This window comes from Piliocolobus tephrosceles, chromosome 6 (genome assembly GCF_002776525.5).
Source record: "Piliocolobus tephrosceles isolate RC106 chromosome 6, ASM277652v3, whole genome shotgun sequence".
NCBI lineage: Eukaryota > Metazoa > Chordata > Mammalia > Primates > Cercopithecidae > Piliocolobus > Piliocolobus tephrosceles.
In genome coordinates this window covers 99,622,584-99,637,999 of record NC_045439.1, presented here as the reverse complement: position 1 = coordinate 99,637,999, position 15,416 = coordinate 99,622,584, and the positions used below count along the sequence as shown (strand labels likewise).

The following is a 15,416-nucleotide window of genomic DNA, read 5'->3' as shown; positions in this document are numbered from 1 at the left end:
AAGTGGGATGATCGCTTGAGTCCAGAAGTTTGAGACCAGCCTGGGCAATGGAGTAAGACCTTGTCTTTACAAAAAACAAACAAACAAACAAACAAACAAACAAACAAACAAACAAAAATGGCCGGGCATGGTGGCTCCTGTCTGTAATCCCAGCACTTTGGGAGGCTGAGGCAGGTGGATCACCTGAGGTCAGGAGTTCGAAACCAGCCCAGCCAACATGGTGAAACCCTATCTCTACTAAAAATACACAAAAAAATAGCTGGGTGTGGTGGTGGGCACCTATAATCCCAGCTACTCAGGAGGCTGAGGCAGAAGAATTGCTTGAACTCGGGAGGCAGAGGTTGCAGTGAGCTGAGATTGCGCCACTGCACTCCCGCCTGGGTGACAGAGTGAGATTCTGTCTCAAAAAACAATTTAGTCGAATGTAGTGGTGCACTCCTGTGGTTTCAGCTACTTAGGAGGCTGAGGTAGGAAGATGGCTTGAGCTAGGGAGATCGAGGTTGCAGTGAGCCATAATCATGCCACTGCACTCTAGCCAGGGTGAGAGAACAAAACCCAGTCTCAAAAAAAGAAACAGGCAAAATTAGCTCGTGTGTGTGTATGGGTATCTTTTTTTTTTTTTTTTTTAGAGGGAGTCTCACTCCATCACCCAGGCTGGAGTGTAGTTGTGTGATCTCAGCTCACTGCAACCTTCACCTCCGAGGTTCAAGTGATCCTCCTACCTCAGCCTCCTGAATAGATGGGATTACAGGTGCCTGCCACCACACCCAGCTAATTTTCGCTTTTTTTGCAGGGACTAGGTTTCACCATGTTGGCCAGGCTGGTCTCAAACTCCTGACCTCAAGTGATCCTCCCACCTTGGCCTCCCAAAGTGCTGGGATTACAAACTCTAATATATTTTTAACCCAATATATCACAAATGTGATCATGATAATTTCAGAACATTAAGCCTTATAAAAAGTGTTAATGAGATATTTTACATTATTTTGTTTGTACTAAGTCTTTAGGTACTTTATAGCACATCTCACTTGGGACTCTAAATTCTTATGAGAAATACTTCATCACAAAATTTACAGTTGAAAAAAATAGGATCACACATCTAAGTTGTTCTAAACCTACTTACAAGTTTTCAAAAAACTGAATCCAGTATTAGTTTTTAAATTTACATTTAATTAAAATCAAATAAATATAAAAATGTGAGACTGGGCACAATGACTCACGCCTGTAATCCCAGCACTTTGGGAGGCCAAGTCGGTGTGATCACTTGAACTCAGGAGTTTGAGACTAGCCTGGCCAACATGTGAAACCCCATCTCTACTAAAAATACAAAAATTAGCCGGACGTGGTGGTGCACGCCTGTAATCCCAGCTCCTTGGGAGGCTGAGGCACAAGAATCACTTGTACCTGGGAGGCAGAGGTTGCAATAAGCTGAGATCGCACCACTGCACCCCAGCCTGGGCGACAGAGTGAGACTCTGTCCCCTGCCAGCCCCCACCAAAAATTTAGTTCTTGGGTCGTATTACCCCATTAAAAATTTTTTTTTTATAGTGAGACCCAATCTCTAGCATAACTCCATTGCAAATGATGAAAAAATACATGTGGCTAGTGGCTACTGTATAAGACAGCACAGGACTAGACCGCCAGGAAGAAGAATGACATAAATGAAGGATCCCCAGCTCCACAGAGGGCTTGGGACAGAAACAGCCCAAGACCCAGAGAGCAGCCAGAGTAGGAGCTCAGGGAAAGAGCTTTTGGAAACAAACAGCTCAAGGTGACTGAAGTGCACCCCAAGATCTAAGCACCAGGCATTGCAGCCTGCTCTGGAGGAAGGGCTCGGCAGGAAATGGAGAGGTGTGAAGAAATCCCAAACCTGTCAAAGTAGGAATGGGTGGAAAAGCAAGAACTATGTCCAGGGAAAATAAAAAAGCACTTCTGGGGTTGGATTCTGGAGAGTGACCTGTGCAGGGGAGCTTGACCTTGTCCTGGGCACCTCTAGGAGGCAAAATTTGGACCAAGGGTGGTCATTACAGGAAGCTGCTTGGGGCTCAAACCAACAATGAGTTTTTAAACAAGGAGAGTCCCCAGTAATGGAAACACGAAGCTTCCTGCCCTTGGAATCCTAGACGGAAAATGTTCTACAGGAATCACCTCCTCCTCATCCAGTGGAATAGCAAAACAGAGGCTGGGCAGGTACCTGTTGAGAGGCTGCAGAGGGGCTTCTTCCTGTATAAAGGGTTGAATAATACGTTCCCTCCAGTTAGGTGCCTATTGATTCTGTATTCGGAGTAATCGACCTTTCCAGAGGACTTATTAAGTGTCAGGCAGCTAAACCCCTGAAATAAGCACTTTACTGCCATTTCATCCACACTAAAGTCATGAGCCTGGTCCTCTAGTTTTCTCCACTTCTTAGAGGAGAAGACTGAGCCACTGAGTTTTGAAGTCACGTCTCATGGCCAGAAGATGCTCCAGTGAGGCTTTACAAGTGGGCAGTCTGGTTCCGAGGCATGCCATTCGCTGCACCACACTGCCCAGAAGGAGACTCAGCCTGTCTTGTCCTCTCCCTGCTTGGCCTTAATCAGCCACATTTCCCAACAGATCCCACTCACTGCAGAGGTGAAAACTACCATGCCAGGTCCTGCTGACTGGGAGAGGGGTGGGCAATAGGCCTGGATTTGCCAGAGCTTCCACTGTAGATGTAATCACATGTACAATTTCCCTTCACCTCTTGTTACCCTGGGGCGGGGGGAGGAGGGGTGCTCTCTCAGCAACCCCACCCTGGGATCTTGAGGAGAAAGAGGGCAGGGAAAAGAGGGAATGGGACTGGCCCAGATCCCAGCCCCACGACCAGGCTTCCACATGGCTGAGCAGGAACTCCAGAGCAGCAGCACACAAAAGAGGGCTTTGATGCGCCTCCAGCCAGGCCCAGGCCTCTCCCCTCTCCCATCTCTCCCTGGGTCTTCCTTTGCCCCACTCTGGGCCTCCTGTGAGCCCGATTTAACGGAAACTGTGGGCGGTGAGAAGTTCCTCATGACACACTAATCCCAACCTGCTGACTGGACCACGCCTCCAGCAGAGGCAACCTCTAGAGCTCCAGGACATTCAGGTACCAGGTGGCCCCAAGGAGGAGCTGCCGACCTGGCAGGTAAGTCAATACCTGGGGCCTGCCTGGGCCAGGGAGCCCAGGACTGGGGTGAGGACTCAGGGGAGCAGGGAGACCACATCCCAAGCTGCCTGTAAAACTGAAACCACCTGGCCATTCTCCAAGTTGAGCCAGACCAATTTGATGGCAGATTTAGCAAATAAAAATACGGGACACCCAGTTAAATGTGAATTTCAGATGAACAGCAAATACATTTTCAGTATTAAAAAAGTTCACATGTAGGCCAGGTGCAGTGGCTCACACCTGTAATCCCAGCACTTTGGGAGGCCAAAGCGGGCAGAACACCTGAGGTCAGGAGTTCAAGACCAGCCTGGCCAACATGGAGAAACCCTGTCTCTACTAAAAATACAAAAAATTAGCTGGGCATGGTGGTGGGCACCTGTAGTTCCAGCTACTCAGGAGGCTAAGGCAGGAGAATCACTTGAACCTGGGAGGCAGAGGTTACAGTGAGCTGAGATTGCACCATTGCACTCCAGCCTGGGCAACAAGAGCGAAACTCTATCTCAGAAAAACAAACAAACAAACAAACAACAACAACAACAACAAAAAGTTCACATTTAACTGGGCATTCTGTATTTTCATTGGCAACCTGAGATGGCAGGGAACAGCATTGGCATGGTGCAAGGGATAGGCATTTTTTCATTGTGTACAGCTTGTAAATCAGTATTTTTAAAACTCAAAGTTAACAGCTTGGGCATATTTAGAAAAGAGTTGCTGGACGGACTTGAACCCTGTATTCCTAAGATCTAGGATCTCGTTCTGATGGTCTGCACAACTGGCTGTGGGTGTCCAGTCACTGTCCCTCTTGTCTGGGCTCCCCAGGGCCTCTCCATTTCCATTCCTGTTCCAGCAAAACCCATCTGATAGCACAGCAGCATTTCAGTCTGTCTATCTCTGTGCCCACCTATCTGGACGTCTATCAGCCAGAAAGATGGCTTAGATTTGGTTCCTGTGGGTGGATTATGGCCCCCAGAACTTCCCTGTGCTTGCTGGGGCTGTGGAGTGGAAGGAGCAGGAAATGGGGGACCCTCAGATACTCTTTGGGGGCCCTCCAAGTCTCTTTGTGCAAGTTAGGGTAATGATCAATATGGAGCTAAGAAAGAGAAGGGGAACTATGTTTTAGAACAGGACACTGTGCCAGGAGCATTGCAGAAATTTTATGGTTTTCATGACAGTTCTTTTTGGTAGGTACTTTATTATCCTCAGTTTGCAGATGAGGAAACTGAGACCCAGAAAGGTTAAATAACTTGCTAGAATCACACAAGTCGTAACTGACAAAGCCTGATTCAAACCCAGGTCTCCCTAACCTTTAAGGTTTCTATGATGCCAGCTCTCCTAGGGAGTTTGTCTGCAGATGTCTTGGCTCTAGGTGTCAAAAAAAGACTTGGTGTCAGGCAGGCATAGGTTCAAGTCCCAGCTCTGTCACTTACCAATTGTGACTAGCTGATTGAACTGACCATGGAACCTGGTCACAGGTAGGAGCAGGATGGTGAAAGGTTCCTGAAGGCACTTAGGCAGGACATTTAGGCAGGAGAGAAAACCTGGAAACAGAAGAGCTGTCTCCAAAAATACCTATTGGGGAAGCAGGTTGTCATGGGCCATGAATGGGATCTGTTCTGGTAATCAAGCATTACTTATGTGTCCATTATTTAACTACATCTCATAACCCTTCCATCCTACTTTACAGGGAACAACTAAGACTGAGGTTAAATCACACAGCCTGCAAGTGGAAGAGAAGAACTTGAACCCAGGTCCGACTTTTGCGCCACAGCAGGCTGCCTCTTGGTGCTGACAGGAAGTCACAACTTGGGTCTGAGTCCTGATCCCTGGCTATTTTTTGGCTGTGTTACCTTGGACAAGTCACTTATTCTCCCCCCCCCCCCCCCCCGTTTCCTCCTATGTAAAATGGGAATAATAATGCTGACCCTGGGTCTGAGAGAGTGGATTTGAAAGTACTTAGTGCATCACAAAGCACAGAACACACTTCCAGTTTCATGGTTATGTACTTATGTAACTGGTCATCACCCATCTTGAGAACGAATGCATTGGGGAAAGGGCCATCCACTAGGCTGTGAAGTTTCTGAGGGACCCCTTTGGCCTGGAGAAGGATGGCCACAGGAGAGAGGAGAGATTGCCTTATCCTGCAGTGATCGTGTCATTGAGAATAGAGCCAGATTCTTTTTTTCCTAGCAGGACCAACTTGTTGTAACATCTGAGGACCGAGCTATTTGTGTCTGTGCCTTGTCCAAACAGCGTTTCCCAAGGTGTAGCCCAAGAACCATCTCCCTCAGAGCCACCAGGAAGTGCTTTAAATTGCAGGTTCCTAGGCCCCAGCCTGCACCTTCAGAGTCAGAATCGTGGAAGTTGGGGCCCAGGCACCTGCATTTCTAACAAATGCCTTGGGTGATTCTGATGCAATTGAAAGTTTGAGATCCACTGTTCTGAGACCATAACAAAATGGTTTTTCTAACCCCTGTAGCCCTGACTTCCTAAAGGGGCCGACTGGAGAGGCCAGGACAGAGAAAGCAGATCCCTTCTTTTTCCAAGGACTCTGTGTCTTCCAGAGGCAATATGTCAGAAGGGGTAAGTACCGTGTCCTCCAGGGCTCCCCTCCACCCACCTTCCCTCTCTTCCCTCTCCCTCCCTCCTCACTTCTCTATCTTCCGCTCTGCCCAGGAATATAGGCACACACTCATATAACCTCGGGGTGGGTCCTGACCCCCACAAAAGGAGGAGGCTTAACAATGACCTTGGGAAAAACAAATTAAATGTCTGAACAGGCCCATTCCCATAGCTGGCTTAGGCTGATGGGGTTGGCTGTTCCTGTTTTTCCTTTCTTTGCCCAGGTGGGCACGTTCCGCATGGTACCTGAAGAGGAACAGGAGCTCCGTGCCCAACTGGAGCAGCTCACAACCAAGGACCATGGACCTGTCTTTGGCCCGTGCAGCCAGCTGCCCCGCCACACCTTGCAGAAGGTGAGGTGGCTGACAGTGCGGGGAGGAGCAGCCTAGGGAGGCAACATGAGGGGAGCATGACCGCATTCTCTGTTCTGTGAAAGGGTCTAGCCCTGGCACTCCAGATCATCCTGGACCTGATAGACTGGCCTGTTCTAGGGTCCTTCCTGGTGGTCACGGCTATGGCAGCAACTGGGTTGACCAGACACTCAGCCAGGCTAGCCCAACCCAAGACTACAGCCCAGAGCCTTGGAACTAGGGCCCTCTAAACTAGACTCAATATGAGGAGCATTGGTTTGGAAATGGCCCCAGGGAGCAAGCATCCAAATGCTGCCCCTGCTAGACAGGCAAGAGATGTGAGTTCCAGAACCAGACCTACTTTCAGCTTGCTGTGTGACCTTGAGCAGATTGCTTTCCATCTCTGGGTCTTGCCCTCTGTACCTGTGAAAGACAGTTGGTGGACTAGCTCAGAGATGATCAGACTGTGCTCTGTGGAGGCTGACAGAGCTGTCTTAGGGCTGCTGGGGAGGATGAGAAGTGGCTGAACTGAACCTGGGCTCCCAGCTTCCATCTCTGCTTCCTTGGGCATCTCAAGGGAAAGGTGCTATTAGCTCCTTCACACTCTACTCCCCCTCCTTTCCCTTCCCTCCAGAGAGCTGTCTGAGGTGCACTGAGGAGTTCTCCTGACCCAGCAGAGGGGAGGAATGTGAGGCTCTGGGCAGGAGGCAGGCTGCCATCTGCTGGAAAGCTGAGTTTTTGAAAAAAATCAGAATCAAGCCTGGGAGGCAGCAGAGTGAAGTGATGAAAAGAGGAGTCCCAGCTCCACTCCTTTCTCTCTGGGTGACCTTGAGCAAGAATATCTTCACCTTTATGAGCCTCAGTCTGCTCATGTGAGAGATGGGGATAAGAACACCAACCATGATGGTCTGTGGCAGATTGAAAAACACAATGCATTTAAGGGACTTAGGTTGCTAGGCAAAGGCTCAGTGAGTGTAGGCAGTCATTTTTAGAAACATTTAGACTGTTGGCCATATTCTGCAAATATCCAGGATGAACAGTTTGACCGAATTCTCTCCACACACAACAATCTCAGGTATTGCCAGTACAGATGCTGCCCCTGGGGCAGAAGAGCAAGGGCTGCGGCTGCAGACCTCTGGGCCCCCTCAGCTTTGGCAGGAGACTCATCACCTGCGTGTCCTACCCCTCACCCGCACCTAAGTCTAACTTCATGCACACCCCACCCTGTTCCAGGCCAAGGATGAGCTGAATGAGAGAGAGGAGACCCGGGAGGAGGCAGTGCGAGAGCTGCAGGAGATGGTGCAGGCGCAGGCGGCCTCGGGGGAGGAGCTGGCCGTGGCCGTGGCGGAGAGGATGCAAGAGAAGGACAGCGGCTTCTTCCTGCGCTTCATCCGCGCGCGAAAGTTCAACGTGGGCCGTGCCTATGAGCTGCTCAGAGGTGAGGCCCGCGCTGAAGGGACGGCTCTGAGAGGACGGGAGGCCATGAGGATGGTATCCACTCTCACCCAGGCACTGAAGAGGCCCGCGTCCATACCGTGGGCAAGTCTGTTTCTCTGAGCCGCCATATCCTTACTTGTAAAGTGGGTCAGCTCTGACAATGAACGAACGAATGAATGAATGAATGAAGTGTGTCAGGAGCAGATTCCTAGAGGTCTGAGTCCTCCCAACTCTCTCTCAGTCTTGGGATTCAATGAGTAAAACTTGGGTACCCCATTTGGTTGACAAGGGGAGGAGTTTCCCCTCCAGAACCCCACCATGAGAACCTAAGCTTTGGCTCTGGAATGCTGCAGGAAGGTGGATAGTGCCTCGCTGAAGGCAGTTACCTAAGCCCTATGTGCAGTGGAACTGAAGATGGTGTCAGACCTGGGAATGAGCCCCGGGGACAGAACTGCCCTGGCACTGCTGGCTGGATGAAGAGAGGATGCCTCAAGAAATCATCGGCGGGGTGCGGTGGCTCAGGCCTGTAATCCCAACACTTTGGGAGGCCGAGGTGGGCAGATCATCTGAGCTCGGGAGTTCGAGACCAGCCTGACCAACATGGAGAAACCCCATCTCTACTAAAAATACAAAACTAGCCAGGCGTGGTGGTGCATGCCTGTAATCTCAGCTACTTGGGAGGCTGAGGCAGGAGAATCACTTGAACCTGGGAGGCGGAGGTTGTGGTGAGCTGAGATCATGCCATTTGCACTCCAACCTGGGCAACAAGAGCAAAACTCCATTTCAAAAAAAAAAAAAAAGGGGGTCCCTCAAGAAATCAAATCTTAGGCACTGGTGGAGGGAAATGGGGTCTGAGCGGACCCTTTGCAGGCTAATGATTTTCCTTTTCTTACTTCTTCCTTCTCCAAATGGCAATTCAGGGCCATGCTGTGCCAAGAACTGTTTTAGGCCAAGGGATGCAGTGGAGACAAAACAGACAAGAGTTCCCTGCCCTGGTGGGACTTATATTCTAATGGTGGAAACGATACATCCGATAAATAAAGTAAAATTATATAGGGTTAAATAATGGTAAGGAATAAGGAAAGAAATTAAGGAGGTGGATATAAAGTCTTGAGGGGTTGAAGTTTTAGATAAAGTGGCCAAGGAAGTCCCAGTGCAAAGGGAATTTTTGAAGAAAAACCCAAAGGAAATGAGATATCTGTGGGGAAGAGCAGCCGGGGCAGAGGGAACAGCAAAGACAAAGGCCAGGGGGTGGGAGGTGCCCGGAGTATTCCAGAGCAGTGAGTGAATTGATGTGACAGTCTCTCGGCAGATGTGCCCAGCTCCTCGAGGGGCTCAAGTTTGGTGGTGCAGGCCACAGAGGTGGGGAACTGCTCAGGATGGGTAAGGATGGAGTTTGTGGACTGTAAAGGTGCTGCTGAAATCAGGAAGGGCTCTGTGTCCTGCTTGGGGTTTGGATTCTCCTTGGGAGCTTCTCCCCAGCCCTGTGCACACCTCACCACTCAGCTTATCCTGTGCCCTGTGCCTTGTCCCCATGGGGAAGAAAATAACAAGTAATGCTTATCCTCATATTTAGGACTATGCCTCATGTTTGCACAAGCTTATGATGATGTTTACACCTTGAATCATTTGATTGCCACAACAATTTGGTGAGATAGGGCACTATCTAGACTATCTAGAATAGATAGGCCAATATCGAGATCCCATTTTTTGGAGAGGCAACATGGGGCTCAGATAGGTTGAGTAGCCAGCTCAGTCACACATAGGACATATGTGGAAGAGCCAGGCAGGAGGCCAGGTCTCTGAGTCCCACTAGGTGGGATGGGGTAGGGCTGGGATGGCTCCCTGAGGGGTTTCCTCTGCTCTCCTTCCTCCAGGCTATGTGAATTTCCGGCTGCAGTACCCTGAGCTCTTTGACAGCCTGTCCCCAGAGGCTGTCCGCTGTACCATTGAAGCTGGCTACCCTGGTGTCCTCTCTAGTCGGGACAAGTATGGCCGAGTGGTCATGCTCTTCAACATTGAGAACTGGCAAAGTCAAGAAATCACCTTCGATGAGGTTAGTGGGGGCTTGCCTGGCTCCTACCCGATGGGTTGGGGTCCCTCCCTCAACCCTGGCCTCTACTGGGCCCTCATTTCTGGTTCCCCAGGAGACAAGGTCTGTAGTGGGGGAAAGGTGGGCAGCCACCTGCCACCAAGCCCTTTCCAGGCAGGGAGAGAAGTCCTAGGATGTGCCAGGGCAGCTGGAAAACCCAGCAGCTTTGCAGGTGGGGCTTGATGGTCAATAATACATGGCTCTTCCTGGGTATCTCAGCCAAGTGCCAAGCAGGGGTAACAGCTGTGTGCCACAAGCTGGGGGCTGCCCTGCCAAATGCTAAAAGCTGAGAGCAACAGAGAGAACAGGGATTAGTGGACTATAGGCCGGAAGAGATTCTGGAAAGCACAGGTTCCAGTCTATTTAGGAGCCCGAGTTCTGTGTGCTTATATATGTACACAATTTTGCTTGTCTGAGCCGTTAAGGGGGCTGCCCCAAGTCGGGGAATTAGGGTTTGTCTTGGGAGAGCTTCGGCGTGTGCCACTGAGCCTGAAAAATATTCCTTTAATTAAAAAAAAAAAAACTGCTACAAACGTATTTTATTTTATTTATTTTTGAGATGGAGTCTCACTGTAGTCACCCACACTGGAGCGCAGTGGCATGATCTTAGCTCACTGCAACCTCCTCCTCCTGGGTTCAAGCGATTCTCACGCCTCAGCCTTCCAAGTAGCTGGGATTACAGGCGCACGCCACCATGTCCTGCTAATGTTTGTATTTTCAGTAGAGACGTGGTTTCACCATGTTGGCCAGGCTGGTCTTGAACTCCTGAGCTCAAGTGATCTGCCCACCTCGGCCTCCCAAAGTACTGGGATTACAGGCATGAGACATCGCACCTGGCCCAAACTAATTTTAGATAATGCTATCTAGTTGTGCCAACACAATTTATTAAAAAGTCCATCTTTTTTCAATGACTTGAAATGCCATCTTTATCATATTTTATATTTTCATATGCACTTGGTCTCTTTCTGGACTTTCTATTCTGTTCCATTGGCCTCTTTATCTAGTCATACTCCAATATCATACTGTTTTGATGATAGGGATTTTGTGGCATGTTTGATCTGTTAGGGCTAGTTTTGTCCTTACTGCTCTGCTTTTTGGGGGGCTTTTCTAGCTACTTCTGCATGTTCATTTTCCCCTGTGATCTGTGATTCAGAATTAATTTGTCTAGCTTTAGGAGAAATATTAGGAGTATGTTTTTGGGGATAATATTAAACGTAAATAACGAGCTTGGGGAGAACTGGCTTCTTTCAGAATGTCACATTCTTGGCCAGTTGTCCTATCCACAAACGTGAGATGCCTTCTGTTTTATTCAAGTCAACTTTCGAGTTTTCAGGAGTGTTTTAAAGGTTTCTTCATAAGCTATGATTGTGCCATTGCACTTCAGCTGGGGGGACAGAGAGAGACTCTGTTTCTGAAAAATAAAAAGTTTTTAAAATTTTTTCCTCACAATGTCCTGCACAGTTCTCATTAAATTTTTCTTAGGTATTAATTTTGTTGTCATTGCTAAAAATTGGGCTCCTTCTTCCATTATATCTTCTAGTTGGTTATTGTTTGTATAAATGAAGGTTATTGTTTTTGTTTTTTAATTGTATATCCCCCTATTTTACTGAACTATTTTAAAATTTATGTTAGTTTTATAATGGATTGTCTGGGGTTTTCTAAGTATACTATAATACTATCTGTAAGTAGAGGAGATAGTTTTTCTTTTCCCTTTCCACTTCTCATGCCCCTGATTTTTTTTTTTAAACAAATTGATTGCATTGGTTAGTACGTTCAACATAGAATTAAATGGTGGCAGAGATGGTGAAATCCTTATCTAATTCCTGATCTTAGTAAGGATGCCTGTAGTGTTTTCCCATTAAATAAGACACAGGCTGTAGAGCTGAAGCGCACACCTGAGTATCTGTGTGTATTAAGAAAGAGACTTAAATATATATATTTTCTTATTACATAAGTGATATCTACTCATTTTAGAAAATACAAAAAATTAGCTGGGCGCAGTGGCTCATGCCTGTAATCCAAGCACTTTGGGAGGCTGAGGCAGGTGGATTACCTGAGGTCAGGAGTTCGAGACCAGCCTGGCCCACATGGTGAAACCCTATCTCTACTAAAAATATAAAAATTAGCTGGGCATGGTGGCAGGCGCTTGTAATCCCAGCTACTCAGGAGACTGAGGCAGGGGAATCATTTGAACTCATGAGGCGGAGGTGAGCCAGGACGGCACCACTACACTCTAGCCTGGGCAACATAGCGAGACTCCACCTCAAAAAAAAATTACAAACAAATTTAAAATCATTTGCAATTCTACTACCCAGAGAGCTCTACTATTGACATCCTTTCAATCTTTTTATACGTGTATGCACACACATATACACACACACATGCACACACATTTTTCTTTTTCTTTTTTTTTTTTGAAACAGAGTTTTGACACAGGTTGGAGTGCAGTGGCGTGATCTCGGCTCACTGCAACCTCTGCCTCCCAAGTTCAAGTGATTCTCCTGCCTCAGCCTCCCAAAGTAGCTGGGATTACAGGTGCCTGCCACCACACTTGGCTAATTTTTTTGTATTTTTAGTTGAGACAGGGTTTCACCATGTTGGCCAGGCTGGTCTTGAATTCGTGACCTCAGATGATCCACCAGCCTCGGCCTCCCAAAGTGCTAGGATTACAGGTGTGAGCCACCATGCCCAGCTCACACATTTTTCTTATAATAATGGTATTATATTCTACAATAATATATCATGCACATTTTCCTGTATTATTAGTCTTCTATATTGTTTTTAATTGTTCCAGAGCATTCCATGGCATAAATGTACCTTAATTTCACCAGTTCCCATTGTTGGACGTTTAGGGTGTCTCCAATGTTCCCACTATTGTAAGAGTACTGGGATAAACGTACTGGCCTCTAACCATGGATGTGACATTCAAGCTTATTTTCTTGGTATACATTCGCAGAAGTGGAATGTCTGAGATCAAAGCCTGCAGCAATGAAGAATGAAGAATGTACCAATTAGCTCTCCCCTCAGGACCTCAAGCCTTAACTATTGTTGCGGGTTAGGTCTTACAGCCTGTTCTCTCTGTGCCCAAGATCTTGCAGGCATATTGCTTCATCCTGGAGAAGCTGCTGGAGAATGAGGAAACTCAAATTAATGGATTCTGCATCATTGAGAACTTCAAGGGCTTTACCATGCAGCAGGCTGCTAGTCTCCGGACTTCAGATCTCAGGAAGATGGTGGACATGCTCCAGGTGAGGCTTAGAGCTCTGTCCCACAGGAGCCTCCCACAGCTGGGGAGGCTGAGAGGCTGGGCCTCCTTTCATGGTGCTTGCAGGGACCTGAGAATTTAGACCACCTCATGCCATAAAGAGCAGTGCCAGTCACAGTCTTAACCACAAGCACTTGCGTAGTGATTGACAGTTTGCCAAGTATTCACTTTCATTTTTCCATTGACTCCTTGAGAGCATTCTTTCCCTCCTTCCCTGCTTCATTTTTCAAACCTGGAAACGAAGGCTCAGAGATTTAAGTGACATCTCAAGGTCACACAGCAATCAAGTGGCAGAGGCCAGACTTGAACCTGCATCTTCTGACCTGTAATCCCATGTTGTCTGTCCACATATGTCGCACTGCCTCTCTTTGAATGTGGATACACCCCGAGAAAGGGATATCACTAGCCCTCTGATAATTCACTCCTATATATGCTGACATGTCAGGAGTCCTTTCTTAGAGCCATCTTGGATCTGCTCCATGTATTTGGGAAAGGAGGGGTGGGAGGTGGAAGTCGTGGGAGGGGCTGATGGACAATGACAGATGATAAGAGCGTTCCTGTGGTTTGTAATAGTTTGCAGTCCCTTCGGCAGGCAAGTGAGTTTGAAAAAACTCACCAAAAGGCCAAGAAAGGCTACTTTCATTTCTTGACCTAATTCCTGGTTTTATTTGCATCAGCAGGGAGAGGGTTGGGTCATATGAATCTTGGGGCTTCCTCCCTGCAGTCTGGGCCACAGTAAAGCCAGGGATCCCTAGTTGCTGGCCTAGAAATAGGACCTTCAGTGGGCCCTTCTCCAGGGCAGCCCTGTGATGTTGGACAAGTCTGTTCTATGCCATGAGGAGAGGCAGCAGGGAATGAGTGGGAGCCTCAGAGGTCATCAGGGCCATGGGGAATGGGATGTCTCTCTGTCACTGCAGGATTCCTTCCCAGCCCGGTTCAAAGCCATCCACTTCATCCACCAGCCATGGTACTTCACCACCACCTACAATGTGGTCAAGCCCTTCTTGAAGAGCAAGCTGCTTGAGAGGGTGAGTACATGGGCCGCCCAGACAATGAACAAGAGGGCCGAGGGTGGGGCCCCATCTGAGCCCTCCTCACACTCTACCATGGTCCTGAGCTACGTGGATCCCACTGACACCCGATATGGAGACCTGCGGAGAGGGGTGTCGCCAGGCAAAGATTGCACATGATGGGGCTTTGTCCTCCTGCCCCTTTTCTTCCTCAACCCTCCTCCTTAGGGCACCTCCTCCTGCTCAGCTCTCTCTCTCCCTTGCTTCCCTGCAGGTCTTTGTCCACGGAGATGACCTCTCTGGTTTCTACCAGGAGATTGATGAGAACATCCTGCCCTCTGACTTCGGGGGCACGCTGCCCAAGTATGATGGCAAAGCTGTTGCTGAGGAGCTCTTTGGCCCCCGGGCCCAAGCTGAGAACACAGCCTTCTGAAAACATCTCCTGCCAGCTGAACTGTAGTTAGAATGCCTGGGCCTCTCCTCAACTATCCTGGACCCAAGGCTAGGAAAGGGCTGCTTGAGATGACTGTGGTCCCCCCTTAGACTCCCTAAGCCTGAGTGACCCCAGATGTCACCCTGTTCTCAAGGTGGGGGATGGGGAATAAAGGAGGGGGAATTCCCTTGAACAAGAAGAAGTGGGGGTAGTTATATTTCCAGCCGCCCTTGAAGCTTTAAGACAGTGATTTTTGTGTGAGGTTGTATTTCAAAGACTCTAATTCGTTTTCTCAATCATTTCCTTTGTAACAGAGTTTTACGACTTAGAGTCTGTGAAAATAGGCAAGGAGCCTGGGTTAAAATATCCCCCTAGCAAAATGCAATAAAAGAAGATAAAAGAGGGAGGACATATGTTCAAATGATTTGGCAAACACAGCAGTCCTGGTGGCCTCTAGGCAGGCTAGGAGTTTTCCACACAGAATTCCAGGGTGGAAGAGGCCTGGAAGTGGCTTCATTCAGGGCGGCCTGCTCCCCTTGGTGAGGTACAGTCTGACGTGTGTGGGATGGTCAGGAACTTGGACCTCTTTCCAGGGTGGTAGTCACGTTCCCTCCATCTGTCTGGGAGAGGGGGTCTCTCCAACAAACGCTGTCTCCTGCAGTCCCCTTGCCTGGATGGACGGCTCTACTTAGATTCATAGGTGGCATCTTCTCTGAGCTCACTCAGTCCTCAAGTTATAGAGTTAAAGCTCTCTTTTTGTCTTCACTCTCAGGCACTTTACAGTGATGAACTTACACTTTCCAAATCTGCGTGGTTTTTTTTTTTTTGTTTTTGTTTTTGTTTTTTTTTGAGACAGGGTCTCACTTGTCACCCAGGCTGGAGTGCAGTGGTGCTATCATAGTTCACTGCAACCTCAAACTCCTGGGCTCAGGCAAGCCTCCTGCCTCAGCCTACTGAGTAGCTGGGACTACAGGCACATGCCACTGCACCCAACTAATTTTTTACTTTTTTTTTTTTTTGTAGAGATAAGGTTCTGGCTGTACTGCC

At 48.4% G+C, this 15,416-nt stretch overlaps 1 protein-coding gene across 1 annotated transcript; it reads left to right on the top strand.

The window, feature by feature from the left end:
* The first annotated feature begins 2,903 nt into the window (after positions 1-2,903).
* Positions 2,904-14,778, top strand: RLBP1 (retinaldehyde binding protein 1). The gene is made up of 9 exons (XM_023187228.1): positions 2,904-3,142; positions 4,848-4,970; positions 5,640-5,743; positions 6,007-6,135; positions 7,366-7,570; positions 9,447-9,625; positions 12,751-12,909; positions 13,844-13,954; positions 14,211-14,778. Exons 3-9 carry the CDS (start codon positions 5,732-5,734, stop codon positions 14,367-14,369), a joined length of 954 nt encoding a protein of 317 aa, XP_023042996.1. The 5' UTR covers positions 2,904-3,142; positions 4,848-4,970; positions 5,640-5,731; the 3' UTR covers positions 14,370-14,778.
* The last annotated feature ends 638 nt before the right edge of the window (positions 14,779-15,416 follow it).